Source organism: Gasterosteus aculeatus, chromosome 20 (assembly GCF_964276395.1).
Source record: "Gasterosteus aculeatus chromosome 20, fGasAcu3.hap1.1, whole genome shotgun sequence".
Taxonomy (NCBI): Eukaryota; Metazoa; Chordata; class Actinopteri; order Perciformes; family Gasterosteidae; genus Gasterosteus; species Gasterosteus aculeatus.
Window position 1 is genome coordinate 10,102,416 of NC_135707.1, and position 26,710 is coordinate 10,129,125.

At 44.8% G+C, this 26,710-nt stretch overlaps 2 protein-coding genes across 3 annotated transcripts in view; both read left to right on the plus strand.

The window, feature by feature from the left end:
- Nucleotides 1–2,771, plus strand: part of trip13 (thyroid hormone receptor interactor 13) — a 32,772-nt gene extending 30,001 nt beyond the window's left edge. For both annotated transcript variants that reach the window (XM_078095095.1, XM_078095096.1), the window contains exons 19-26: nt 20–92; nt 177–240; nt 328–414; nt 563–669; nt 743–896; nt 1,398–1,510; nt 1,599–1,668; nt 1,750–2,771. In XM_078095095.1, coding sequence (XP_077951221.1) covers nt 20–92; nt 177–240; nt 328–414; nt 563–669; nt 743–896; nt 1,398–1,510; nt 1,599–1,668; nt 1,750–1,845 — 764 coding nt within the window. In that variant the 3' untranslated portion in view covers nt 1,846–2,771. The remainder of the gene's footprint in view (nt 1–19; nt 93–176; nt 241–327; nt 415–562; nt 670–742; nt 897–1,397; nt 1,511–1,598; nt 1,669–1,749) is intronic.
- A 2,825-nt stretch (nt 2,772–5,596) lies between these two features.
- Nucleotides 5,597–26,430, plus strand: nkd2b (NKD inhibitor of WNT signaling pathway 2b). Its single transcript, XM_040166035.2, has 10 exons — nt 5,597–5,920; nt 6,006–6,032; nt 6,147–6,238; nt 22,432–22,492; nt 22,918–23,042; nt 24,220–24,315; nt 24,400–24,541; nt 24,666–24,723; nt 24,812–24,936; nt 25,045–26,430. The coding sequence occupies exons 1-10, from the start codon at nt 5,896–5,898 to the stop codon at nt 25,695–25,697; spliced, it is 1,404 nt and encodes a 467-aa protein (XP_040021969.2). The 5' UTR covers nt 5,597–5,895; the 3' UTR covers nt 25,698–26,430.
- The last annotated feature ends 280 nt before the right edge of the window (nt 26,431–26,710 follow it).

Below are 26,710 nucleotides of genomic sequence, written 5' to 3' on the forward strand. Positions count from 1 at the left end.
TGTGTGTTACTACATTCAGGCCCCCCGGGCACCGGGAAAACGTCGCTGTGCAAAGCGCTGGCCCAGAAGTTGTCGATCAGACTGTCGAGTCGGTAAGTCAATCCTCTTTTAAAGGAAGCCGGTTTAGCAGTAAGTGAACCTGCACTTTTAATTTCAAAAGACTTTCTCCCTTGCAGGTATTCTTATGGGCAATTTGTCGAGATAAACAGCCACAGCTTGTTCTCAAAGTGGTTCTCGGAGGTACGCCTGGCTTCTCTTTATGTAAGTTGATGGCTTGAAGCATCTTTTGGATGAAAATGAAATTATTTCCATCATTCTTTGTTACAGAGCGGTAAATTGGTCACAAAGATGTTTCAAAAGATCCAACAACTAATCGACGACAAAGAAGCTCTCGTGTTCGTTCTGATTGACGAGGTAAAAATCGGCCTCAGGGAAATCAACTTGATTGTTGGAATCTGTCCAATCGACGCACTCACCATTTATTTATTGACTATGATGTTGAAGTCTTTCGTGTTGGTGATTGCCTTTTATGGGACAAATACCTATTTGTGATTTATGGTAGGTGGAGAGTCTGACAGCAGCTAGGAGTGCCTCCCAGGCGGGAACGGAGCCCTCTGACGCCATCCGAGTGGTCAACTCTGTTCTCACCCAGCTGGACCAGATCAAACGGTCAGAAACCAAAAATGATCAATGTTCTGTTTCCGAAACCTTTCTTACTGCAACTTTTGGTCTCTTATTTCAGACATTCCAATGTAGTGATCCTGACGACCTCCAATGTGACACAGAAGATAGACCTGGCGTTTGTGGACAGAGCTGACATCAAGCAGTACATCGGGCCTCCATCTGAGAAGGGCATTTACAACATCTATCTCTCCTGCCTGGAGGAGCTGATGAAGGTGACTGAACTATCTGGTCGGGTCTTTTCCTTCTTTTTTGGGATCAAATTGATATTAAGGATATGCACGGGATATTGATAAAATGACATAATTGGAAACACAAAAAAAAAAATAGAAATCATAATGGAAACTTGCAAGTTGTGATCCGAAACACTTTTGCCGTAACAAGTTGGAACACTTCCACGTTCAAACTAATGTATCTTAGAAAAGGGCCCGTTGGTTTAATAGTTTATTGGGGGATTTTCTTTGTTTGAGTCAACATCTTGACAAAAGACAGAACAATGATGGCGGTAAGGAGCACCGCTCCTCCTCAAGATTTGAGCAGGTTGTCCGCTGATTGAAAAGTCGGCGGTTCGATCCCCCCTCTCCTCTTGTCTTTCATCCCCAACTCCTCCTAATATTTATTGCAGCAACAAGACTAAGCGATTTCGTTTGCCAAAACCAAAAACACAGCAAACATAATCGGGCGAGTTGATAGATTTCCCTCTCTGACGTGTGCAGTGTCAGATCATCTACCCCCGGCAGCAGCTCTTCACCATGTTTGAGCTGGAGACGATGGGCTTTGCCATGAGCGAGGTGTCCGAGCACAGTCTGACCCTGCGGGACATCGCTGTGTGAGTAAAGCCCCGTGCGAATATCCGAGGGCCAGTGACATCGGCCATGAGGGGACTGATGTTTTTGTTTTTCCTTTCTCCTTCCCAGAAGGAGCAAAGGTTTGAGTGGAAGAGCGCTCAGGAAGCTGCCATTTCTGGCCCACGCGCTGTTTGTCAAGGTGAGCGTTTTGATTTTGGTTCCACAGATCGAACCGGGAGACGAGTCGTGTTGTTTCGTAATGCGGTTGGTTTGCCCGCAGACGCCGACGGTAACTCTCGAGAGGTTTCTGGAGGCGATGACGCAAGCAGTGGACAAACAGATGGAGGAGACGGCCAACCTGGTCAATGCGGTTTGAACGCGTTACGAAGCCCAGAGGCTGACGCGTCATTGTTGGGGAGCCCTCAACCCCCCCGCCCTGTTTGTTTGCACCCTTACATGTTTTTAAATGAAGCTTAATCCTTTTAATTTGGCAGCAACATGATGAAACACATTGGCGAGTGATGGTGTTTTAACAAATGTTAACTATTTGATTCAGGTGAATTTGGTTGGTGCGGCGACTGCGCCGCGGTCTAAAAAGTTTGGTTTTAGATGGAGAATCCATGTTTACGCTGTTCTTCGTTTTGAAGGGAAGGTTTTATGTAACGTTGAGCTTTACCGTACCGGTGCCAGCTTCTTTTGGTTTCTGAGGGAATAGTTCACATTTGGATATGCAATTCGTTATTTGAGCTTTAATTAAAAATTCTGTGTACGTATTACCTCAGTCCATGGATGTTATTGCTGGTATCTCTCTGAGGGGGGCAATGGGTTCCGTTTTCAGCCTTTCACTTCTTTCATATATGTTGTCAGCTCTCTGAGATTCCCGCATCCACAGGATCTGTAGAATGAGCAAGTGTTCATTTGCAATGCAAACCTGTGTTCAAGATCGTAAACGGTCACTTAAACACGCGGTTTCTTTTGTTGACTATTCATGTGTTCACGTTGAAAGGTTTAGTTATCATTGTGTGTTAACGTAATGTTTATTACGTCTTTATTTTGTAAATGACATTGTAATAAAATGTTTGGTTTATGTTCTTTTGTGTTGTGGAAATGCTGCCGATGCATTTTGGAGATTTTTTAACAATTGCTACAGGTCACCACTTGGTGGCGCACAGACGCTGTCATGTGGGTTCAGACGTGGAAAGACTGAATTTATAAAGTGTATTTTATCGCACGGGATGATTGCAATAAAGGCAGTAAGTGGAAAAGGAAAACGATACCAGAATAAAAAAAGATTACAATGGACCTTGGGCCTGTGTAATTTATCAAAATAATGAATGAGTAAAATATACATTTGCCACAATTTCTGACCTAAAAAGAGAAGAAGACGGTCGGAAGATGATTACGCTGTGAATTGTATCAGTCGGTTTACACCAACAGATCAGTGGCTCCTTTGTTCGTATGAACATGTTTTGCATTCTGTGAATGCTCGGCTGCTTTGCATGTCAGCTGCCGGGTTCAGACAATGTGCCCTTTTGTTTGTTGTTGAGCAACAGCTTTTTCACTCCACTTCAAAGGCAGGTTCTGTATGCTGTTCCTGAATGTAAAAGGGCAGCAAACAGTTCACGCAAGTTCCTCTTCCTTCACAACTCGATCCCGTCACTGTCACCTCCTTTTTAAAAGGTCTCTTGTATGGAACGGTTACAGGTTTCATTTTCCTGTCTGCGTGTTATGGTCAAGCAAAGGATTTGTATTGTAAACAAGACCTGGAACAACATTTTATCCTTAATGATTGAGTTTTGCAAGAGAGCCAGAATAGATTTCCCTTCAAACCTTCCATTCATTCAAGGAGGGTAACCGTTGTTTACTGGGATTATCCCTTTAATGCCGTTGTATCCTTTACACATAATACTTTGGCATAAGTGTACAATAAATCACATAAAGAAGCTCCAGTTTTCATCTGTAATCACAAGGGAAATGGGCCAGTTCGAGAAAGGGAGAGCTTCAGGAACAGGAATGGTAAATAAAACCATAATCGCTCTGGCTGGAGGCATTTTCTTTTTTCTTCATTTTGATTGTAGTTTCTCCAAGCAGCGGTTAAAAAGCAATCAAGACGCAGAGTGAAGAAAATTCAAAAGCCTTATTGTTCGTTTTATCACTGCTTTAAGCAGAAACTCCAAAACAAACAGTCTGATGTTTATCCCCTCAACCGTTGTTCAGGTACATGGCTGAAAGCTATGGAATATTTCTGCATGTGCCAATGGTGATTCACATAGTGAGGGCATTCACTTACACATGCGCTTATAGGCATGTTAAGGAGAAAATGAACAGAACAAACCATGGAAACTCTCACTCATTTCTCAGAGTATTAAAAAGCCCGATTTGAGTCATAAAGAGGTTGTGATTGATATGATCTTTTAGTGGGGTTTTTAAAGTTCATTTATTGAAGTATGTTTAGAAAAATCTCTGCACTTCAACCGGGATGTTAATCCACATCCTTTTGTGCAAATACACGATAGCCGACAAAACTTAGTGCTCAATTCTTCATGGACCTGACAGCCTTTGATGATGTATCCAAGTCCTCATCGCTCCTTAAAGAAAACCTCAACTACGTCTGTTCCCAATCATAACAGGAACCGTTGTTTTCGTCTCCGGATGTCTCTGCATCCCGTAAGTATGTCATTCATTTGATCGGGGACGCCCGAGGGAGTGAAAGAAAGAGAATGAGCGAGAGAGAGAGACACCTTGTGAAGAGGCTGTATCCTGGGATCCAGGCTGCACAGAGAGTCATTAGGCACGGAGAGTAGGATCAAAGAAAGCCGCCATCAATGGGCTCATCCTGTCAGCTACTGAGAAGTGGAACGGCAGACAGATTGCCACATTCATCGAGGTATGAGAGACCGGGATGATGTGATGACAGAAAATAACACGCATGTCTCTCATGATCCTCCAGGCAGAGCGGCCTCGTGTAGGTAGTGAAGGACGGGAGTTTCGTCATTTCTTATATGGCAGCAGCACTCTGGAGCAGTGAGCATGTGACTGTTTTCAATGAACATTTACGAAAGACGTTCATTCTTTCACACCGAGCTACAGGTGAATTTTTATAATTCTGAAAACCAATAATGGAAATTGTTGTATGAGGTGTTTCAGTGGCGTGTTACCAAACAGACAAGTGTCATTTACTTATTAATTGCACCTTTTTGTGTATTTACACACTATAAAGATGTTTTAAGCACAGTTAGAATATAATTTGGATTGAAGTCCAGCCTAAACATTTTTTCAGTAATCCTAGTTTCTATCACAACCACTTTTTAATCTAACAACTTTAAACAGTAAACCTTTATATTGTTTTATTGAGAGACCCGTGGCCTAAGAAATAATGTGCCTAATAGGATGAGGAATCGTTTTACCGTTTCTTCATAAATACATTCCATTTGTTCGAAAATTCACACCAACAGAAGACGCGGTTTCACATTCAGTCACATGAGCTCTACATTAAGATGAACAAAACCGGAAATGAATTAAAATACTTTTCAGAATAATAGTAGCTTGCGCTTGGAATAACTACAAAATGAAAACATAACTCTGTGTGGAGGAACAAATAATGATGACATGGTCTCTTCAGATGTTAGACATTGTTAAAGTGAACAAGACATAGTTTAATGAAAATAAGTAATTAAAGGGTAAATGCTATTGGAACAAAACTGTCTTGTTTGCAGACCAAACTGAAGACTTTAGGAATCAGACATTGTTTTTCACACATCTTCCAGGGATGTGCAGCTGAACAATAAACTACAGCATACACTACAAAATAATGCAAATCAATGACTGTATTGTTTTAATTTCAAGGACTGTGGGTAATCTGTAAAATGTGACTAGGTAGATGACTCGTTATCTTTGTACAATGGTTGACCCACGTTAATCACCAAACTATCATTGCAACCTTCACCAAATGAAGACATTCGGTTAAATGCTTAAAATAAGCAACAAGTTGTTTCTCTATGCGTTTTGTTACTCCAGCGGTTGGAACAATATAGTCCAATACTTTAATATTTTATTTTGTAAAGGCACTAACCGGAAGCCGTGTGCCTGCTGCGTCTCTCTTGACGCGCTGTGATCTCCGCTGTGTTCGCAGCGCCTCCTCAGTCAGTTGGACTTAAGTCTGTGGACGCGCAGCGAGTCTTGCCTTGTCTCCTCCAAACATACAACCCCCAGATTTATCTCCTTTCTGCACACACACACGCACACGCACGCACGCACACACACACACCAGCTGATGCCTCAGTGAACATGCGACTGAATCACCTGCCTTTGGATGAAGTTGGAGTTTTCTTCTTGCAGAACAAACACAATGTGACCATGTTGAAGCAGTGACTGTTTTGTCCGATATCGGAGTACCTGTATTGATCCAGTGAAGAGGGACTTGAGAATGGGGAAACATCAGTCCAAACATGGTAAGAATTGTTGATGTTTTTCACCTCTCAATAAAGCATTTCCATTTCCATCTCTCACACGAACTAACTTTTGTCTGTTTTGCAGCGTGCAAGCGCAGAGAAAATCCTGAAGGTGAGGATGTACCGATTATTTAGCATAACGAACTTTTATAAATGGCGGTGTTCTAATAAAGTAGTGTGAGCTTGAGATGTATCCCTGCTCATCGGTGGACTTTCTCCATGTTAGGAGACAGTTTTGTGGTGAACGCCTTCCTCCGGAGAGGGATGGAGGAGTGTGAACGGTACAGCGCGACGGATCACAAGCCGAAGAACATGCAGGTATCAGGCACCTTTTCCTCTTTCTCGGTGGACCTGTTTGAGCTAAAAGAAACAGCCTGCACGGCTATTCTCTTTCCCTTTAATGACTTAGAGCGTGTACAAATACGTTTGAATACTGACTGAGAATTTCCAAGAGTATAAAAGAAAGAAACCTCTCCATTAAAATACGGGGAAGATGAAATCCAGCGTTCTGGTTGGTTGATGAGTGAGTCACGGGGTACAGTACCTGTTCACCTGGACCCGAGCGGCCCGCATCACTGCGCACCCGAAGTTGACATTTCAGCTTTCAGCTCGGTGGCGGTCTGCGAAAAAAGGCCGGAAACACCACAAGTGATCGGTTTCACGCAATGAGAGCTCCCGCAACCGGACAATTGAGGTGGACGTCATGAGCGATGTGAATGAATGAGATGGTGCGAGATCTTGCAGGGAGACCCGGTGCTGTTTACGTGCACGTACGGGGGCTATTTTTCTCTAGACTACTGACATGCGATGCAGAACGTTTGGTGGCTGCAAGTATTTTGTGCTGAAAGGCAGCTATTTACTTACTATTTATAATTTCGCTGGTAACCGTATTATAAAAGCAACAGGGTACTTGGGCCTAACAACGCCCCGAACTGTTACATTATTGAACTAAAAGTACAGCCTCTCATATCTTCTTGGTTAAGTAGGACAGGTTGTGTGGTGAAATGGTGAATATTACTCTCAGAGTAAATATGTGGTTATGCTGCGTGTTTCACATGCACAGTGTACCAGGTATGTTTGTTTGCTGACTGGATTGGTGAGCTGAGAACTTAAGGGAAGGCCAATCGACTGTGAGAGTGTGAAGACACGTGAGGTCACAGGTTGTCATGTGTCTGGCTCCGCCACAACGCCACGCGGCAGGTATTCCCCTGCCAGCATCACTGGAGGGGTTATGACAGCCATGGCGACATGACACGGCCAAGCAGGCACACTCACACACACACGCACACAGACACACACACAGAGACTAGATGGAAAGGTTGTTGTTTCTCAAACGGGAGGGATGTGAAGTGTTTGCTCTCGTGGCTCCTGGCATCATGGCATCATGGCATCCTGGCATCATGGCATCATGGCATCCTGGCATTATGGCATCCTGTCATCATGGCATCATGGCATCATGGCTGTGTCTTTTTCCTCAATGCCTCCCGTTCTAGTGCGGCGGCCCTCGGTGGCATAACATTACATCACTTCAATTAGTGTATCGCTTTGAAGGGCCACAACAGTCTGCGAGCTCTAAGACAGAAACTGCAGGGAGTTCACAGGGAGGTAGCGACGAGTCTGTGAGGTGGGCGGTTGGAAAGGTTGGAAGAGTTATGGATTATATCAGGCTGTAAACCGTCCATTTAAGGCAAATTAAAAGAGAACGTACCTTGCTTCAGAGGGGTCTTGAGTTCACACTCCCCTCAAGGAAAGCCACTAAAGGCATAAACCAGGCACTTATTAGTTGGTTGATCCAATACTCATTTCTATCAAAGGCAGGCCACTGATTTATTTTGTGTTATTAAGTAGTTAAATTAGAGGCTTGTTCACAGACCAGAACCAGCCAATTACCTCTCCTGCTTTCTTTGAGACTAATTTAGGATTTAGTTGAGAGGAGAATCCCAGTTCGGTCACGTCTGTTATGGCATATACTGGTCCTAATGGGTCTTTATTGCCAAACTATATAAATGGCAAGTAATGTTTTTTTGAGCCAGAAAATGACTTGCTAATCATGGTTTACTTGCAGAGGACATTTGCAACTAATTTATCAATTAATTAAATAAAACTCCCTCTAATGAAATTTACCTTGTGGGTTGGTTTTCAAGCATTAGTTCCAGCTTCACAGTTATAATACTTTGATGCTCTTTCCTGCCTGATGAGAGATATTTTTTGAATTATTAGTTGGACAAAAACAAAGCAATTTGAAAACATCCCTTTGGGAAATTATAATGACCATTTTTCACTGTTTTCTGACATTTTATTTAACAGTAATAGATTCATGTGAAATAGATTGCCGATCACGTAACAAATAAATCATTTGTTGAAGCGACCCTGGTGCAAGTATCAAATGCCTAATTATCCAGCAGTATGAATGAAACTGATCCCGGGACACAACAGTGCTTTTTATGTTCAGTATATTTGCTATATGTGACTGCGTGTTTGTACGCGTTGACAGCTCTATTCACTGCGTTTAAATTGAGCTAATGTTAATGTGAAGATTGATGATGTCCTTGGGGATGCCTCTTATGCCGTATGGTTTCCTATGGAACAGGCTGACTTTTAACTCATTAATCTCTGCTGTACGATGACGCGTTTCTCTTTTGATCCCAAATGCCTTTAATTAATTCTCCTCCAGGATCGGATTACATTGTCACACATCCAGATGTGGATATTGGAGTATGAGTTCGATGTCTGGGGGTTTAGACCGTGATTAAACAAGTCCAAGTCAAGTAGAAAACCACAATAACATCAATAATTTAATTAATAAATATGTATATATATATTTTAAGTTTTTTACGTTTTTAGATGGATCTGGATGGGTAGATACCCGAAGTATCTACCCATCCAGCTCAAACCAGACAGTGGCTACACCGGTTATTACAGTTGATGAGCGGCAGGGACAGTTGAAAGTTGAAATTGCTTGATGATTTTTGGACAGGAGACGATTGGCGGAACGCACTGTTTAGCTTTGACCATCCCCCCCCCCTCCCCGTTCTCAAACGGGGGAGTAGGATTCCTGAGCCGTCTGGCTGCGACTTCAAAGCGCAAAGCTGGGAGTTATAAAAGGGCTCTGATATCAGTGGAGCCTCCGAACCCTCACCCCTCACCCCTCTATCCCCCTGCCCCGTCCTGGGGGATGGGCCGAGGGACGGAGTATATCCAGGAGGGGGAAAGCCAGCGCCGAGGCAGCCGGTGCCCAACATCAGTTTGTGTAAACCTGTGATCCTCCTCCTCCTCCTCCTCCTCAGTGAGCTTTCGGGCAGCTCTGTCTCACTTTAGAAAGATATTGATCAAAGGACAACAGGGCCCGTTCAAATGTTGGTATTGCCGTCTGTTTCGAGCTCGCAGCTGGCGAGTTGCTATCTGTCTGTTAGTGGACAAAAAGAGCCTGATTCAGCAGGAAGTCATCAAGATTTTGACACCTCTCTGCAGGTATTACCTGTTCAAACGCACGGTGTAATGTAGAATATAGGAGGGGAGATTGGAAGAGGCTTTCCGAGGTATAATCGTCTACCCCGCCTTCAAAAAACAAGTCTAGTCTGTGGTTAATTAATATGTAAAATGCAGGAAAATCCATGGCCTGAATTCCTCCAAACGTTAGTGGAAGAAGGTCCACCGTGTTTCACCTCTGGAAACATCAACAGTCTAGACCGTCACATACACAACCACAGTGCTTCATTTTGGAGCTTCAAGCAGACATACTTTGATGCCCAAATAATGACAGGCTAATTCAGCCTTTCGGCACCATCTTTTGTCTAAGAACTCCCAACAGACTTGCCCCACAAAGAGGGAGTGTGTCAACGCTTTAAATTCCACAACAAAGAACTCTATTATTCTACACTGAAAGGTTAATAATATCACACTCAAAGTTAAAAGGGCTTGTTTAGGTGTTTCAGTTGGATGTAGTGATGTGCCAAAAGCTCCGAGACGCAAATTTGTTTTGATTTGTGGAGAGTTACACAGCACTCGCCCCTCAATAATACCTTTCGTTTAAGAGCAGTGTTGCCAAGCACCTCACTCAACTAATTGTAAACTGGTGTTTCATTTATTTGGAATCTGTAAATAAGACTTTCCATTTATATAAAAGCGCTCATTTGGTGAGCAGGCCCAAAATGGATGTTATGTTTGGACAATTTTAACCGCAGGGCATTTGGTTGTATCTTCCGTTCATTTGGAGTCCACAGTGTTTGATTTGGATCCCGAGGATGTGATATCTGTGTAATTTTAAGGCCGTGGCCCTGAACGGCATTTCATTTTTTTAACTTTAAAGCTGAAATGCGCTTTGATGTGATTCGCGTGCGCTGGATACAATCATGCACCTCCTCAAGTCATTGAGAGCTTGAGAACTTCCCCCAGGACACGATCTCGCCAGCAGCGTCTCGTGACTTTTCCCTCCCGCCTCTCTCGCACGACACGGACGACACAGGAGGAGCCTGTCCCCCGACGCGACGCCACCAGGGAGCGTTACATGGCGGGAAGGAGACAAAAAGGTGCACTCAAATATGTACTGCTTTTGAAGGAACTTGAAGGCATTTGGAAAGTTTGTTTTTTCCAACCCCTTTTTTTGGGGGGGGTGGGGGGGTTTAGGGAAAGGAGGGGGGGGGGGGGGGGGTTGGCTTCACAAGAAGCGAGCTGTGAGCCTTCATCTCTGAATGAGAAGCATGTGGCTGGCATCCAGAACAGCGGGGCCTTTCAGCACGGCCCCAGCAGACATCTGTTCCTGGTTTGTACAGCGAAATCCTGGAGCAAGGAGAGGGGCTGTGGTGGGGGTGGCGGGGGGAACTGGGGGGGGTGGGGGGCTTAAGGGTTTTTTTTCACGAGGGGAGATATTTCAGGGGGTTTAAAGGTAGTGGGGTAAGAGGAGTAATAGAGATCCCATCCCCATGGTCCAGCGCACGTTGTGTGTGTGTGTGGGGGGGGAGCTGATCAGTGACCCCACTTTACCAAATCCCACCGCTCTCTTGGGCATTTCTCCTCCGTGTTGGTTGCCATTTGGCCAGAACAAACATTCACCTCTCTGTCAGTGTAAACATCATCCCCGTGTCGCCTCAAACACTCGTCACCAGTGTGAGATGCTATTCTTTCGCGTTGGAGTGCTTAAGTGCGTTTCGCCACACGGCTTTGCCCCCCCCCCCCCCCCCCTCACGCTCCGTCTGCGTGTTTGTGAGTGAACGACTGAGGCAGAGTGGTTTGTGTGGTCTGTGCCTAATGGAGAAAGACATTAGAAACACTGCAGAGGACGACAAAATATTTATTTTACTCAAGGACTTTGAAGCAGTTTACTCACTTTCACCCCAATTCCCCTGTGACCCCTGTGACCTTCCCTCGTGAAGGGAGCAAGCCTCTCTACGGCCGTCGGGAGGAATAATAATAATAACACTATATATATTTTTATTGTACTCAAAGACAAAAGAAAAAAATCTTCATATATAAAAATAAAAGCTATACGCTAAAAACTTAAAACACGATATTGGTCAAACATTAAAAACAGTTGTAAAAAGGCGAGTTTTATTTTTGTCTACTCAGGACTGGAAGTTGGCATCTGACTGGCGCATCATGTTTATTGTTGGAAATGTTTGTGCTTGAGCTTACGTTCTCCTGGCTGTAGCTCACGTACAGTGAACATACACATAACAGTGGACATCAGACACTTCGTATGTCTTAATGCCTGTATCTTGCCACGGTTATAGTAAAAGTAGCTATATCTAAATAGACATATCCACACACTTATTGATGCCATGAATAATTATCACCGAACAGTATATATTTACAGTCGCTTCCTTCATTATTGGAGCCCTTATCTGACGGCATATGGAAAACGCTCCGTAGCCTTCGTAACTATCTCAGCTCCATCTGCGCTGCTTTGAAGCCACCATGTTTATGTTTATCTGACGCTTCGGTGCCTCAGTGAGATCAGTGTAGCTTTACAGGACCGGATTGCATCAAGCCATCGAGCATGCAAGGGTACGTGAGCAACTCGGCTTCCTGAATGGAGCCCGTCCCGGGTTTTCGGTGACACCACATGACCCAGACGTGCCGCGGTCAGTGCTGACAGCAGGGAGACCTCGCTTCCCTTTCATGGTCAGTGTGCTGCAGGCGGTTTGGGGCAGCCCGGCCCCGCGTTAACACTGGTCTGTGTCTTTGCTCTCAATTGCTGCCTTCCAGGGGAAAGAAAATACCTGAAGCCGGAGCCCAGTGCTTAGCGAGGACATTTTTGGCAAAGGATGCTGGATCCGAGTCGGTGTTTGATCTTGTGCTTCTCCAAGCCAAGTAAAACACCGGGAGACTCAAAGGTTATTACATTTTAGTGCGTAAGGTATGTTTCCACATAAACCCCTGTTCCCCCTTAGAAAGCTTTTGCTCTTTTCCAAGTGGACTTCATTTTACAAACCTCAGAGCAGCCGGGGGAATATCATATTTGTTCAGTTATGGTCGTTGGTGATGTTATATATGCCGTCATAGCCTTTATGATTGATTCCTTTGTCAAAACGACGCACCCAGTGGGGTGAAGATGTGGAGCTCTGGGAGGAGACAGAAATCTGCAGATTTATGTTTCTTCAACATGTTGTTGCTTTAAATATTTGCAGTTTAAAAGGAAGACAGAAGATTAACTTGTTTATTTAAAGAGCACAGAAGATTCCTCTTTTGGACACAAGCTTGTTACTCTTTTGAAATTCAGCCAACGGCAACTTGAGAATGCCTCCCTGACATATATTTCCCAATGCGAGCACAGGGAAGGTATAAAACAGTGTGCAGCACAATACGCTGAGATATGAGTAACTTAGAAGATGCATCTTTCATATGAATACTTCAAATGTTGTTGTTTGCACAAGATAAAAACGGAACTGGTAGAACCGGAGGAACACAACTCTACCTGACGAAAGTTAATCTCTAGAATGTGTGTAAAAATCTCATCAATCTCAAAAATTCATCCACACTTCTGATATTGGGATGTGACATGAATCTCTTATTTCTTTGGCCATTCAGATGATTCACTTTTCTATATTGTTAATATACAAAATGTCCATCTGGAAATAACTTCATCACGGCTCCACATTCCTGAACCTGACGCCCCGCTGGCCCTGTTTCCCATTGTTGCACTGTTTAAGAATATTTGTATACCATATAGATGAAAGATTCTGTGATGTTGGTTATACAGTCCAGGTGTCCCTCGTGAGATTTAGAAGTATTGTCATGAGTGTTTATTCCATTCAAGCAGTCAATAACTTTAAGTTAATTTGACTCAAGTTTATTTGGTGTTCAATAACTGTAACAAAAATGTGAAATTCATAGCAGAACTGTGCTCATAGGTGAACAGACTTTATACAACCTCCATTTTCCTTTCTTCCAGGTTCATATACAGAACGCCATAGCGTAAGATTTATTAACACAGCCCAAACGCAGACCCCTGAGGAGTTAGACATCTCTCTCTCTGAGCTCAGCCTTCCCCTCTTTGGGACCCCGAGCTTGCACATGTGCAGGTATCGCTATTACTCAGCTCATAAAACGCCACAGTCCCATCTGAAAGTGGTTAGCTGTTGAAACAGCAGCTTCAAAGCTCGTTTCCAGGCTCTGCAGACAGCACAGGCCTGGCCTCCCCTCTCTGCACACCACATTCCTCTCAATGGGGAATAGCTGCAAACCTGTTCCCATCATCAGAACCCTCAATGGGTCTCCATTAAAAGGAAGTGGTTTATTTTTGTCACGGGTGGTAATTTTTCAGGGGTATTTAAACCTGGACACAATGGCCGCGGAATGATTTAACTCACGCTCTGCGCTGGTGTAGCCGTGCACCGAAACACCTTTTGTTCTTTTTCTATATGTGACAGGAAGGGAGGGAGAGTATGAAACCGTGCTGAAAGAGGCCACTGTTCTCATTTCCTCTGAAGGCCGCTTTCTTTTCTTCCCCCGCCCATTTCTTTCCTGAGCCCCGTCCACTTCAAAAGCCGAGCCGGCCCTGTGTGTGCCCTGTAACTTGTTTACCTAAAGGCTCATTTCAAATAAACAGCCAGTTCTCCTTGAGACGCCTGCCCCCCTCACTGAGAGCCTTTCAAAGACACCACCTGCTTGGAGGAGGCGCTTCACTAAGAAAGCCAGCTCCTCAGAACAGGGTTTTAATTTCACGATATTGCTGCTGAGTGACTATTGTAGCATGTCGCTTACACTGGAGCAAAATGTGCTAAGTCTGTGTTTAAAAAGTCAGAAGAACACCTCTAGCTAAGGGAATATATGGTTTTGAACGTTTGTGAATTTACCTTAAAAAAATACAGATCTCAGATATAGAAGCTCTGCAAGTTTTTTTAAAAATCAACATCACCTACTGCTTGGTGTTGATAGGGGCTGACTGATGCTATCACTTAAAGAATGCCAGTGTATCAGAATAACTGAGCTTTTCCTCTTGTGTCTTGTGCTAAGCTCTGAGAGGTGCTCTATCATGGCAGCACCATGTAGCCTTCAAGGTGTGGTTGCACATTAACACCTTTGGCTTTTTTTTAAGCACAATTGGCCTTTCAAGAACTTTGATCAAACATTAAGTGTCACACTTCGTAGGTTTAAGTGGACCACCTGCGGACGTGCTGTGTTACAGACAACCAGACTCCATCAGACTTGTGGCTTTGCACTGAGATAAGATAAGAATATACGAGTAATTTAGCTCATGTTTAAGTGCTCTTTGATTTTGCTTCTCGGCCCCGGTTTCCAGTAATTATGGCTGTGAAAGCAGCAGCTCTCTGTACGCTTTGGTGAGCTGCCCTCTGCACCATAGCCTTTTGATCTCTGCTTGTGCCATGGATGAATTACGTTCCAGAATTTCACACTGGGTAACTGTGCTTCAGACACACACAGCTAGTCTGTCAGGTCACTAAAGTGCACACATGGCAGCTTCAGCCCAAAAGCAAGAAGCACAGATGTTGCAGTCTCGCCGACTGCGGCCTCAACATCTCCACTTATGCTTCTATTACAAATGAATATTATAATTCATGGTTTGCAACATGATACTTTAACGTTCTTATCTTGTAGCTCCGTTTTCGATAGTCATTTGTCATATTCATGCCCTCATATCCTTTTTAGTTTGTCGACCAGTAATTTTCTTTGAGAATAATTCAACAGATATGTGAATGAGCTTGGCGTGATATTGGTGCATTAGTAATTGGACCATGTGCTACTTTATTCCCCCCCCCACCCCCCAACTGTTCATCTTCAGCTTTCAACTTTGTCCCCTTTTCTTCACGGGAAGCTGCGTCGCATATGCTGAAGCATTACAGCCAGTGGCCCTTTGGCAATGGTACATTTGACACGTCCAGCCTTCTTTCACACCATCTGTCTATAGCGGAGTCTCCTCTACTTCCTGCACCCAGCAGGTGTGTATTTTTAGGACTCCTCAGGAAAACACTTGGTGGTAACCCAGAGATGACCCCTTATTCCAATTCCAGGACTGCATGGAACTTCACAGCTTGGAATTGAGACGGGTCCTGCAGTGTCAAGAATTCTAGTGGTCTTAGAAACTGGCAATGCCCACCGGGCGGAGGCGGAGGCGGTGGATGAGAGATACACAACGACAACGAGTGAGAGAGATTGAATGCTTCATTTTGAATATGCAGGTTATTTAGTGTAAAAAAAACCAAAAAACTGTGAAGCAATCTACAAGAGTCTTACATATTTTATAGTAAGGAGAAACAGTACCAATTATGCAAACAAGAGGCGTCTCCTGGGTCTTGAGGTTTGGCAAGTTTTAGACAATTGCGGATGAGTATTTTCAAATTTTTTATTTAGCTGACGCTTTTATCCAAAGCAACTTACGAGTAAATGATTGGTTACAATGGGCTCCGCTTGGGTGCTATTTGTTGCATGCTACAGCACTGAATACTATATTTTGGCAGTCTGTGACGGGCAAGCCCAATTCTCCCCGAGGGCTGAATGCAGTAATAGTACAGCGAAACAGCCGCCCGTCTCTGTTGGCCCTGTGCGCCTCGCAGATGGATGTGTTGAGAGTTCATGCTACTTTACCCGCTGATCACGGCTGCAAAAGCCCCTCTTATCGCGGTCACTCATATGGATCTTTACTTCTTAGCCAGTTACCCATAGGCAGCCATAACTGGTGGACAGGAGAGCTGTGGTTTTGACCCTGAACCTGTTTGTTATCCTGCTAGAAGACGTGTTGAGGAAACCAGCAGGCGGCTCATCCACCGAGGTCCACGAGCCCTTAACAGAAGGATCGAGCAGATTAGAGCCGCATCAGTCATTTGTGTACTCCAATGGGTACGTGGACCCATTGTCCAAAAAAAGTCCAAAAAATTGAGTTTGCAAAAACTATATCCACATAATATGTTAAAGAAGGAAATAAACAGCCAACATGGATTATTGTTTAAGTTGCACATTTACCTGAACATTTGCAGTTGAGAAGTTAGAAAAACTATTTAGAAACGAGCCGAGATGTGGAAATATGTAGCTTATAACACAATATAAATAATGGATAAAGTAAATAATTACACTAGAGGAAGAAATACATTTTTTATTTAAATATATGGCCATTGAAACTAAAAACTAAGTAATGGATAAATGGCAGAGGTTCTACAGCCTTAAAAATGCATTACATTTCATTGCGTTTTTTGAAAATGTATTTTGTAACTATATCCATTGCACATCCAGTTTACGATCCATCCGTGGGAATATATTTGTGACATGACGGGTGGTGTTGCCGAACAGGTACTTGAGCTCATGTAGGGCCGTTGGGGAACATCAGACAGAAACCGTTGGCGTGCAGCTGTCTGTCTCCAACGTGCCGTGTTTACATTTCTCAGTCACCACAGGAGCACTGTGATGTAGTTTTCACTGGCCTCCAACCACAGAGCCTCGCCCCTATGAACTGCCAGGCCTGGTTTTCAAACCTGAGACTCAAATCCCTTAAACACGCTTAAACAAAGACGAGCAGTGAGAACAGAGGTGTTGGTGGTTATCTCCCAGGTGAGGGCACTTGTAACTGACATCTCAATCCTAGACAGACAGCTGGGAAGCTGACACTCTAACTACAGCGTCCTTTACAGATGACGAGTTACTGTGTTGACGTGGTTTTCACCTGGCAGAAGAAGACAAAGTCGGACAGGTGACTGACGGACAACCGGTTTCAAGGATGGATCGCTGCTACGCCCTTGATTGCATGAGGTCATTGCAGCTGATTGTGGAGAGCACCTTACTGTGAGAGGTGCAGTTTCCTTGGACGGCGATGGGATTGCCTCTGCAGCCGCCTCGCCCAGAACCTGGCATTCTTAGATCCACTCTGTTGTTTAAAGGGCCCGAGGAATGTGGAACAAATCCCTTCAGCTTTATCTGCCTGGGCGCGCTCCCCACTGGCCGGACTTGAGAGCTAGAGGCCTGCGCGGGAGCTTAGAGAATTTCACATGGAGGCCAGAAACAGAGGAACATCCTGTTTGAGTCCCAACCGCCTGTCTCACAGTGGCTTTGATATGCCGTCGTCTCGTGGACTCACTTCTACTCCATATCTTGTGCTCTCGTACAAAGATCATTTTAAAGCTGAGATAAGAATTTAGTATATAAGGACATCTCCTTGGGCACTGGTAAATTGAAAATTAAATTATTGATTTTATTGATTTTTTTATTGATTGAGTAGTAGTTTCAGCTTATTTGCAATTATTGTAATTGTAGAAAGTTACATTTTGATTCCAATACCTCATTAGAGCACACATGAATTTTTGAGTTGACAATTTGAACCATAACATTCAAGCATTACATTTGTACCTACAATCCTTAAACAAAATATATGTAAAAATACACGCAGCTTCAGTTCTGACTGTTAAAAGAACCCATTCACCAAAACATTTATTTGAGTAGATCGTTAAATTCGTGAGTGCATGGGTCACATAAGTCCGCTCAGAGACTTTTTGCATTACACCGCCGAGACCTCTAACCTCTAATTTGAAGCAACATGTGGTGCAGGCTTGATGTGTGGCATTACGTTTTAAACTTTACTTCTGCGTTTTGGGGGTTTAAAATAAAGTGAACCATGACGGCCACTCTGTATTTTCTCTTTCCAGAAACTGATGTTGTTATGATCTACCGCCTCTATACAGTCTAATACATTTGCCCAACCCAGATTCATGTGATTCCAGTCATTGTTATGAAGCACATGGTTCCCAAGTCCCTACAGTAGCTGCTCGTGTGACAGCTGGGAGGAGGACACTCCTTCACATCAGACACCTGTCAGAGCCCACTTCAATGACGGCGCGCTCATTACGGCACCGATGACAGATGCAGAGTGGTCAGCCAGGGATGCTAATCTCTGTTTATGCAATCCGGCACGTCACAATCAAAGCGAGAGAAAGATCAGCTAGAGGGTAAGGAGGCGGCTGAAGGGGCGTGCAGAGTGTAGGAGATGGTCTCTGCTGATTGAACACAAGCGGGTGACTTTCAGTGGTTTACGTGCTGCTCTCACATGGACAGGAATGCGTGCTCATCTCTCCCCTCAGCTGTTGTTATACTAGTGACGAAGAGGCTTCAGCCCCGGTGATTCATGTCCTGCCAAGGGAGAGGCTCTGCCTCCCGTTTGACCTGAGAGGGCCGTATCTGGAACATCTTGAGCCAAATGGGTCCAGCCCACATACAAAGATCAAATAGTAGACAAAGGCACATTTCATCTGTCATGTAATGACAAGGATTAATGTGGTAAGATTGTGGCTGAACATGAAAATTTGACTTGTAGGGTAATTTGCTCAATCATATTAGCGGTTTAACGGTTAGAAACGGAATCATTAAAACATACTTTTAGCTTGCGCTTATAGTGTGATGGGCATTATAAGTCAGGCTTGCACAGACGCAGCAGTCAGTGCTGTTTGTTTTCATAATGCTGCTCAGTACAGGCTGGGGCCAATCTGTCCTGTTGACTCCGAGCACCATAATTACCCTTCCTGGGACTGAAAGCTGATGCCCGATGAACCAGAGGGAGACAGAGCTTTGCGTGCAGCCGTTAAGAAACCAACATATTGTTCTTTTACTGTCTTCCAAGGGAAGAGAGAGAATTTGTGCAACTGGCCTACTCACTTTACCTCTCCATACTTTCGGCCCCAGACTCTTCCCCCTCTCTCCACCCTCATCTCCCTCTCTTCTGTTTTGCTTTTCCTCAGCTCACATCTGGTTTTGAGTCAAGGCCAGGTTGGTTTCTTCTGGAATGAAGGGCCTTTATTTCTCAATGGCCCCATTCCCTCTCCAGTTTCGTTCTGCGGTGACGAGTATGCAGTTAGTTTACAAAGTGGTATTCCTTTTCTTTGTCAACCCTCATCTCCATCATTGGGGAATCCCACATTAATCTCCTATTAATGCCCAGTGGGAGAGGGAATGTTGGTCGACTGGTGGTCGTCAAGGCTTTAGTCTGATGCCCTCCTTGGTGTTGGTTCCAGGTATATTATAGAAGCTGTGTGCATCCTGGAGGACTCCCGCTGTTGGCTGTTTGTCTCCTAAAACCCACTGTGATGGTTGGTCTGGTTTCTGCAAAGAACTGCCGACACCCGACATGAAGCGCTGTTGTCGCACGTAATGTAGTGTTAACTTAATGTGTTTAAACTAAATCCACTTTATATAGAAAGTAATTATTTGAAGTATTATAGTACGTAATGATACGAGGAAGCATCCTGATTAGTTTCCAGCTAATGGATATACTTCGATTCACGCCTGGACATCGCATGAACAATCTACCCGTCGGCCTTCCCTGTTTTTAAAGATGTGATATCCACAATCAGCTGTGCTTTGTATGGATTGAAGAATGGACCAAAATAAGTGTGTGTGCACTTCTCGCTAGCGGGTGAGCGAGAAGAGGGGGGTGTGAGAACAAAGATGTGCAGTGTTTTCCAGCGGGAGGATGGCTGGTTAACAGGCACAGAGAGAGAGAGAGACACTGCTGGGAGATGTCTGGTGTCACCTGGCAGGGAGCTTATGAAAGCTTCCCCTGGTTACCTTATCCCACATGAAAGTCTGCAGCAGGCTGCCGCTTTGGGGAAGCTCGGCAGAACTGATGCGTTGAACAGGAACAAACATCACACGCCTCGCTGTCTGTCTCTTACGTTCAGGCATCTTGGAGAAATAACATGTTTACGTGGAAGAACACTGTCAGTGAATATTTTCAAGGTAATTTTTTCCCAAGACATATCTAATACCATATCATCTTCTTCCTCCCACTCATGCAGTTTTCCATCCATCTCCCCTATGCATAATATCGCACACTGGGTGGTTGTGTTCATCGTGGGCTTCAGGTGGACGCCGCTGGTGGAAAACAGGGACCACTTTGCGCCAAAATGCTAACACATTTGCGTTGCCTAAAGAGCAGTTTTGTGATCTGATAGTGAAAGAATGAGCGCAGCCACATGCCAGAAAGCAGTTAATTACACATGTGGTGGGCAGATTGAGCCCGACACCATGGGCGATGTGGAAGGAGATGCCATGTATTCCGACGTTAAACTGCAGACTGCGGTCATAGCCCGCCCGCTCTCTCATTAGCTCCCCCGTTGGATGTAACGAGCATGAAGGTGGTGGTGGTAAACGGGGAGCCACATGTTCAACACAAACCCTGCTGGTCCCTTCCCTTTTTGCACAAACAGCAAGACCTCGCCTCGTTGCAATTAGAGACCAGAATCTCTTTTGGCAGCGGGTTGATTCATTTGTTTAATTGTGTTCAACGCTTTCATTTACCTGGCTCTGCATCCTCACGGGAACCAGGATAAGAGGAATCTGTGGTTGTCTTTGATGTTTCACTGGCCTGCAGAATTGTGTATCTGCCTCTTCTTTATATGTTGCCCTTTATTAAGGGAGGAGCGATAAAAGTGTAGAAGGGACGGAAACCGTGTGTGATTCTATGCAGAGATGCACATATGCTCTTTTTGGTTATTTAAAAACTGCAGCTTGTGCAAGTCGTCTCCACCTTTCCCAGAAGCGTCCCGGGTTTGTTGAGGCCGACCTCCACCTCTCCCGCTGGGCTCACTGGGTCTGGAGTAAGCAATAGATAGGCCGTATCTCCCCTAAACCACATCCTCCCGTGCTTTACTCTTATCTGCCTCTCTACTGTCTCATCTTTGTTCCTCTTATCTTTCCTTCCCTCCTTTTGCCCTTTGTGCCCTCTTTCCTCTGCTCCTTTCATTCCTATTTATTCCTCCCGCTTATTTCCTGTTTTCCCTCTCCTACTCTTCCCTTCTCCCCAGGGCTCAACTTCCATTCTCTCTGCTGTTTTCTCTCAAGGTCTCCGGTGGCCAATTTGCAGGGGGTGTCCGAGTCTTGACCCTGAGACGCAACCGGCTCCCCCCCCCCCCTTTCAGCGGTGAAGGTCAGGTCCAGATTACAAGCTGGAGGTATCATCCTCTGAAGTGAGGAATAATCACGGGCTTTGAGACTGTTAAATACAACCACAGGCCCCGGCGCTGTCATTACGCTGAGAAACATGGGAAGGGGGAAAGGGGGAAAGGGGGAAAGGGGGGCTCGTTCACCTAAACGCATGCAGATGTTCAGACTCTGGCTCGCGCCTTGGTTCGGTTGAAGGTACATCAAGTTCTTTTGTTTTCTAGCATCTATCTGTTTTTTATTAGTCTTGTTTCACCGAGCCTCCTTGATTCAATCTGAAGGGGTTTTATTTCAAAGTGTGTGTGGAGCAGCTCGGAGGACTGAGATGACGTAAATAAGATTAATCATTTGTTGTTTAAATACTTGTGGTTTGGGGGCTGTGCTGCACTTAATTTTCATTGTTTCCACAATCCAGTCGGAATTAAAGAAAGGCCGTGTGTGCGCGCCCATTGAGACCTTTTTGCCTTTAGCACATGTGTGCGATGCTATTGAGTACTTTGTGGTTCTGCTTTATGCAGGATATAGATTAGTCACATATGGCAGCAGAGCCTTTTTTCCTCTCACACCCCTTTGTCCCGCTTTTGTTTTGATAGCCATGGAATTGTGTATTTAATCAGTCCCATCTTCTCTGCATGGAAATTTCCGTTGACGGTCATTCTACATTCAAAATAAACACACAGATTTGAGAGTTTGTTGAAAGGTTTGTCCAACATAATTACATTAACTTTCGCTATGAGAAAAACAATAAAGCTTTTTACCTAAACTTCTTCCATTGTGCTCTCCGTGCTGGGTGTCAGGTCAAACGCGGTGAGGATAAACCGGTCGGCCCAGACGGATTGATGGATGAGAGGGGTCCATCTGAGGGGCTTGCAGGAATCTTTGAAAGCTTTGGCCGCACTCGTTGTGTCTCAGACGGTGAAACACAATAAGCGTGCAGATGTTCAAAGTGTTTGGCCGGGCCGGAGCCTCCAGCCCTCCCCTGTCATCTGAGTAGGAAATACTTTAGCTGGAACTGTTTGTTTTCTCTGTGTCTGTGGTCTGAACTGTAGATTTACTTACATCTCTGTCCCCCCCCCCCCCCCCCCCCACCCCCCCCTTTTGCTCCCTCTCTGTCTCTCCCTCTCTTCTCGTCCCAGGGGTTTCCAAACGGTGAGCTGAAGGAAAGACAATTCACAGATCAACACTGTCCCCTAGAGGGTAGGCTGAGAAGCATGTCTACTCCCTTATTGAAAAGATCCACGCTTGTTTCAATGTTCTTTGATGCATAAAACAGATCTAACATTATATTACTTCATGTATGTGCAAAAAGACTATATGAGACCTTGAATAAAATGTTGTTTTAAAAGATATCATCGCATGCATTTATAATTTCAAGATACTTTCGTGTAGAATTTTCAAATGCGGTCCAAAATCACAAATTGATGCGTTTTTGAGCGAGAAGCAGGAAAATAATGCTTCATAAACATTCAACATATAAAGTAAAGAAGAAGCCTTTAGGTCTCTGCATTTAACCCGTCTCACACAGTGGGGGCCGTGTATCGTCATGTGAGAGTGGAACCACACAAAATGCTGCCCATTTCTCACATGTGTCTAAATTTGAATGTGTCCTCCTGTGTTGACAGTGGTTCTTCCTCCAGAGAAGGCTGAGGGCTGTGAAAGCTACCTGCAGTATCTGCACCCAGAGGATGGAGTGCAGGAGATCCATAGAGATTCGTCCAAAGCTCCTGGGAAAAAAATCAGTCTGGATGTAAGCAGTTATGTGGAATGCAGTAATGTGTTAAAGTCACATAAGTTTAACACGAATATGCAACAAAGTGGTGGCACTGGGACTCATATTGTAGCAAAAGGTCCACGGTTCTGACCAACCCCTTCCCTGCAGACTTAAAGGTGCATATCCAGCAAATGTTATCAAATATTATTCCAAAATCCTGAAGCTCAAGTAGATTAGGACTCTAAATCGCTTGTAATTATTAACATAAGTTCCATTTGTGTCAGGTCAAAATGATTTAAACATGGGTTAAAAAAAGAAATGCATTGTGGGTAACCTCTATCCCAGCCGCAGCTGCAGGCCTTCGGGCTGTGAACAGAACATCTGTCTGTATGTTGACGCTGCTCCAGACTTTATCCGGATTGAGTTTAGGGACCAATAAATAGATTGTAGTGTTTTGACTTGCATGTTGTAAAGAACGGCTTTTCTCTGCTCATTGGTGATCACCACTGGTTATGTGAGCCGAGGAGATATTATAGAACCATAAAGCCTCCCTCCTAAGGGACTCCTCCCTTGTAAGTGCGCGCCGCCTTTCACACAGTGTGAGCTCTCCACCACGACTGCAGCATGGCCCATACTCCAGATGTTTATTTTTCCAATTATGGCCATGTTACTAGATACATCTGAATCAATGTTACTGCCAGAAAGTTGTAAGTGAGAATAGAGGTTGTGCTCATTTTTCCTGGAAGAAAGTAGAAAGAAAAGGTCACTGGTCGGGCCCGCCATGCTGACTTATTTCCCCACGCAAGGTAAAGGCAGCGCAGACGTGATATGTTTACATGTGGAAAACCAGACTTTCAGTTGGCCTCGGTTCTATTGCTTTAAAGATGTTGTTTTTACTGTGAGGTGTCCAACACTTTGTCATGCAAAGGAAGACAGTCTTTATATGTACACCCTGTTTTTAACAGTATATTCTTTTGAAGAAGGAAGGAAAACAACACACATTTCCTTTTGAAAAAAATGTTCATGAATCGCGCTGAAGACAGCACCTTCAACGGTAATATCGGACATACTTTTGCTGCCCCCAGTTGTCCTGATCGCCGTCCTTAAAACACTGTGGTATTACTATAGCGTTGCTCATTATTTACATCGATATAAAGACTGAAACCTTTCAACAGTTACTGTGTATCGAGTATGATCCTGTCTGTCTCCTCAGGACTTGGAGTGTGATGTTTCTGTGGAGGACGACAATCGTCAGGAGTGGATCTTCACGCTCTACGACTTTGACAACAGTGGGAAAGTTACAAAAGATGTGCGTGTTTGTTACCTTTCGCCGTTTCTCTGGTGAACTGGGAGACGGCAAGCTGTGCTAACTGGGTTTAATCTCATACTACAGGACATGTCTAGTCTGATGCACACCATCTATGACGTGGTGGACGCCTCTGTTAATCACTCCTGCCATAATAAGAGCAAGACCCTACGTGTCAAACTGAGCGTCACTCCGGAGCCCCGGTGCAACAGAAAAGAAACAGCAACAGGTACATGACAACAGAAACATATATATTTATATAAAGTTTACATGCTTTTTGTAGAACCGTTGTAGCGTCTGTTCAGATTGTTCCTTCACATGAACGGTTGGTTTATTGTATTTAACCTCTTCAGATCGCCATCACCAAGAAGAGGGACGCGCGGCCGACAAGCGACTGTCCTCCTACGTCGGGTCAGTACTTTACTCCAATGCTGGTCTGTGTGTGATGTAATATTTGTTGTCAGTCCTCCGATGGCGACGGCTTACAATGTTTTTGCAGCAAAGGGCCAAGCAATGAGGCGCCGGCCCCGGAGGGTCAGCATTACTGTGTGGACGAGAACACAGAGAGGAGGAATCACTACCTGGACCTGGCTGGTATTGAGAACTACACCTCCAGATTTGAGGGTAACAGCCTGCTTGTTGTCGTGCTCTCAGATTTGTTAAGGCTGGCGGGTACCAGCAGTACATGCACTCATATTTGCGTCAACCACTGACCCTGTGCCTGTTCTTCAGGTATCCCCCCTGACTTCCCCCCACAGGAGGTTCATGTCCGGAACCCCCAGAGCCAGAGTCGCTCGCGCTCCCAAGAACCAGAAACCCAAGTCGCTCACCAGCGACGCTCGCAGGTCATCAGCGATAACTACAACCCTACAGAGTCTCGAAGCAAGAGCGCACACTTCTCGAATGTCAAATCTCCCAAAGGAACCTACAGGGGAGGTGGAGGGAACAACGGGGTCGGCGGAGGCGGCAAATCCACTAAATGTCACGGCCACCACCCGCCTGTGCAGAGCACGCCGCACAGTGGCGGCGCGGCGGGACACGGCGGTCAGGATGTGTACCACTTGCCACACCAAGCCAGTTCATCCAGCCACCACCAGCACCCTCTGCAATACAGCCACAGCAAACGCCTCCGGGCGAAGGCCCGAGAGGCCACGTCTCCATCCAAAACCCCGCTGCCGCCTCAGTCCCACCCCCACCCCCACCCCCACCCCCACCAGCAGCAGCAGCCGCCTGTCCACTCTGTGCTGCCGAACCTGGAGAGAGAGCAGGCGTCTGGCCCTCCGGGGAGCCCGGGGTTTGTGGTTCCTGTGGTTCAGCGTCACGAGCACCACCACCACCACGAACACCACCACCACCACCACTACCACCATTACCATCAGACATGACCGCCTTCAGTGGGCAGTGACTGAAACCGTACAGGACCAACCACACCCAACCGACCACACCAGTGTGAAGGACCTAACGCCGGCCCATGGGGAGCGTCCCGCGCACTGTGCAGGATCTTTTTACTCTTCTCTTACAGATATATTCTCAGATTAGACGTACAGGAGAATCATTTGCTGCGATGGCTGATTATATTGGACCGGAGGGATGTTTTATTTCTGAGGTTATTGTATAATAACAGAAGATATGCGGTACCGTTTTTGACGTTTTGGTAGATGTTCTGCCGGGGCTGATGAGACTGTGACCCATGTTCAGTGAGGGTGCAGATGCCAGGAAGGAACAGATCAGAGGACTTTACACATCCTTTCCCTCCGGATGCTGTCGGTTGATGTCCCTGGAAGCTATATGGCAGAGTAGCTGTGTTGTTCTATGTGAGACCTTTCCAAAACATGGATCTCAGGTGTAAAGGTGCTGCTGCTCTTGAGCGTTTCATAGAGGCTGTTGTGGACAGAGGACTTGCTGTTGCTGTTTGGGGGAGAGCCGAATGAAAATCACCACTGCCAGTTTTAATGCAAAACTTTCATGCTATATGTATAAAGAATCTATATATGTAAACATATTTTACTGTACAATTATTATATACGTCTATGCATATTTCATCATCGATATAATTATGCATATTTTATATATTTTGTCTTTTATATGTTTTAATAAACATTATATTGTTCATTTAAATGCACAACTGCTTATTTCTGCACATACACACTTGATTATAGTGTCTGCAACTGTGTGAAGAGCAATGGGTCAACAGCACAAAATCCCTCAGTGTGATGTTATTTATTGAGATTTATCATTCAATTATTATACTGTAATTAAAAGCTAATTGTGGTCTGAGAGTAGATCTTATTTTTCATTGGAAGCAAAACTGATAGTTGATAGTTTCAGTGATTTATGTTTATACGTTACTTGTTCAGGTTGATTAACCTAAAAACTGGTGATGATGAACCAGCTTTCA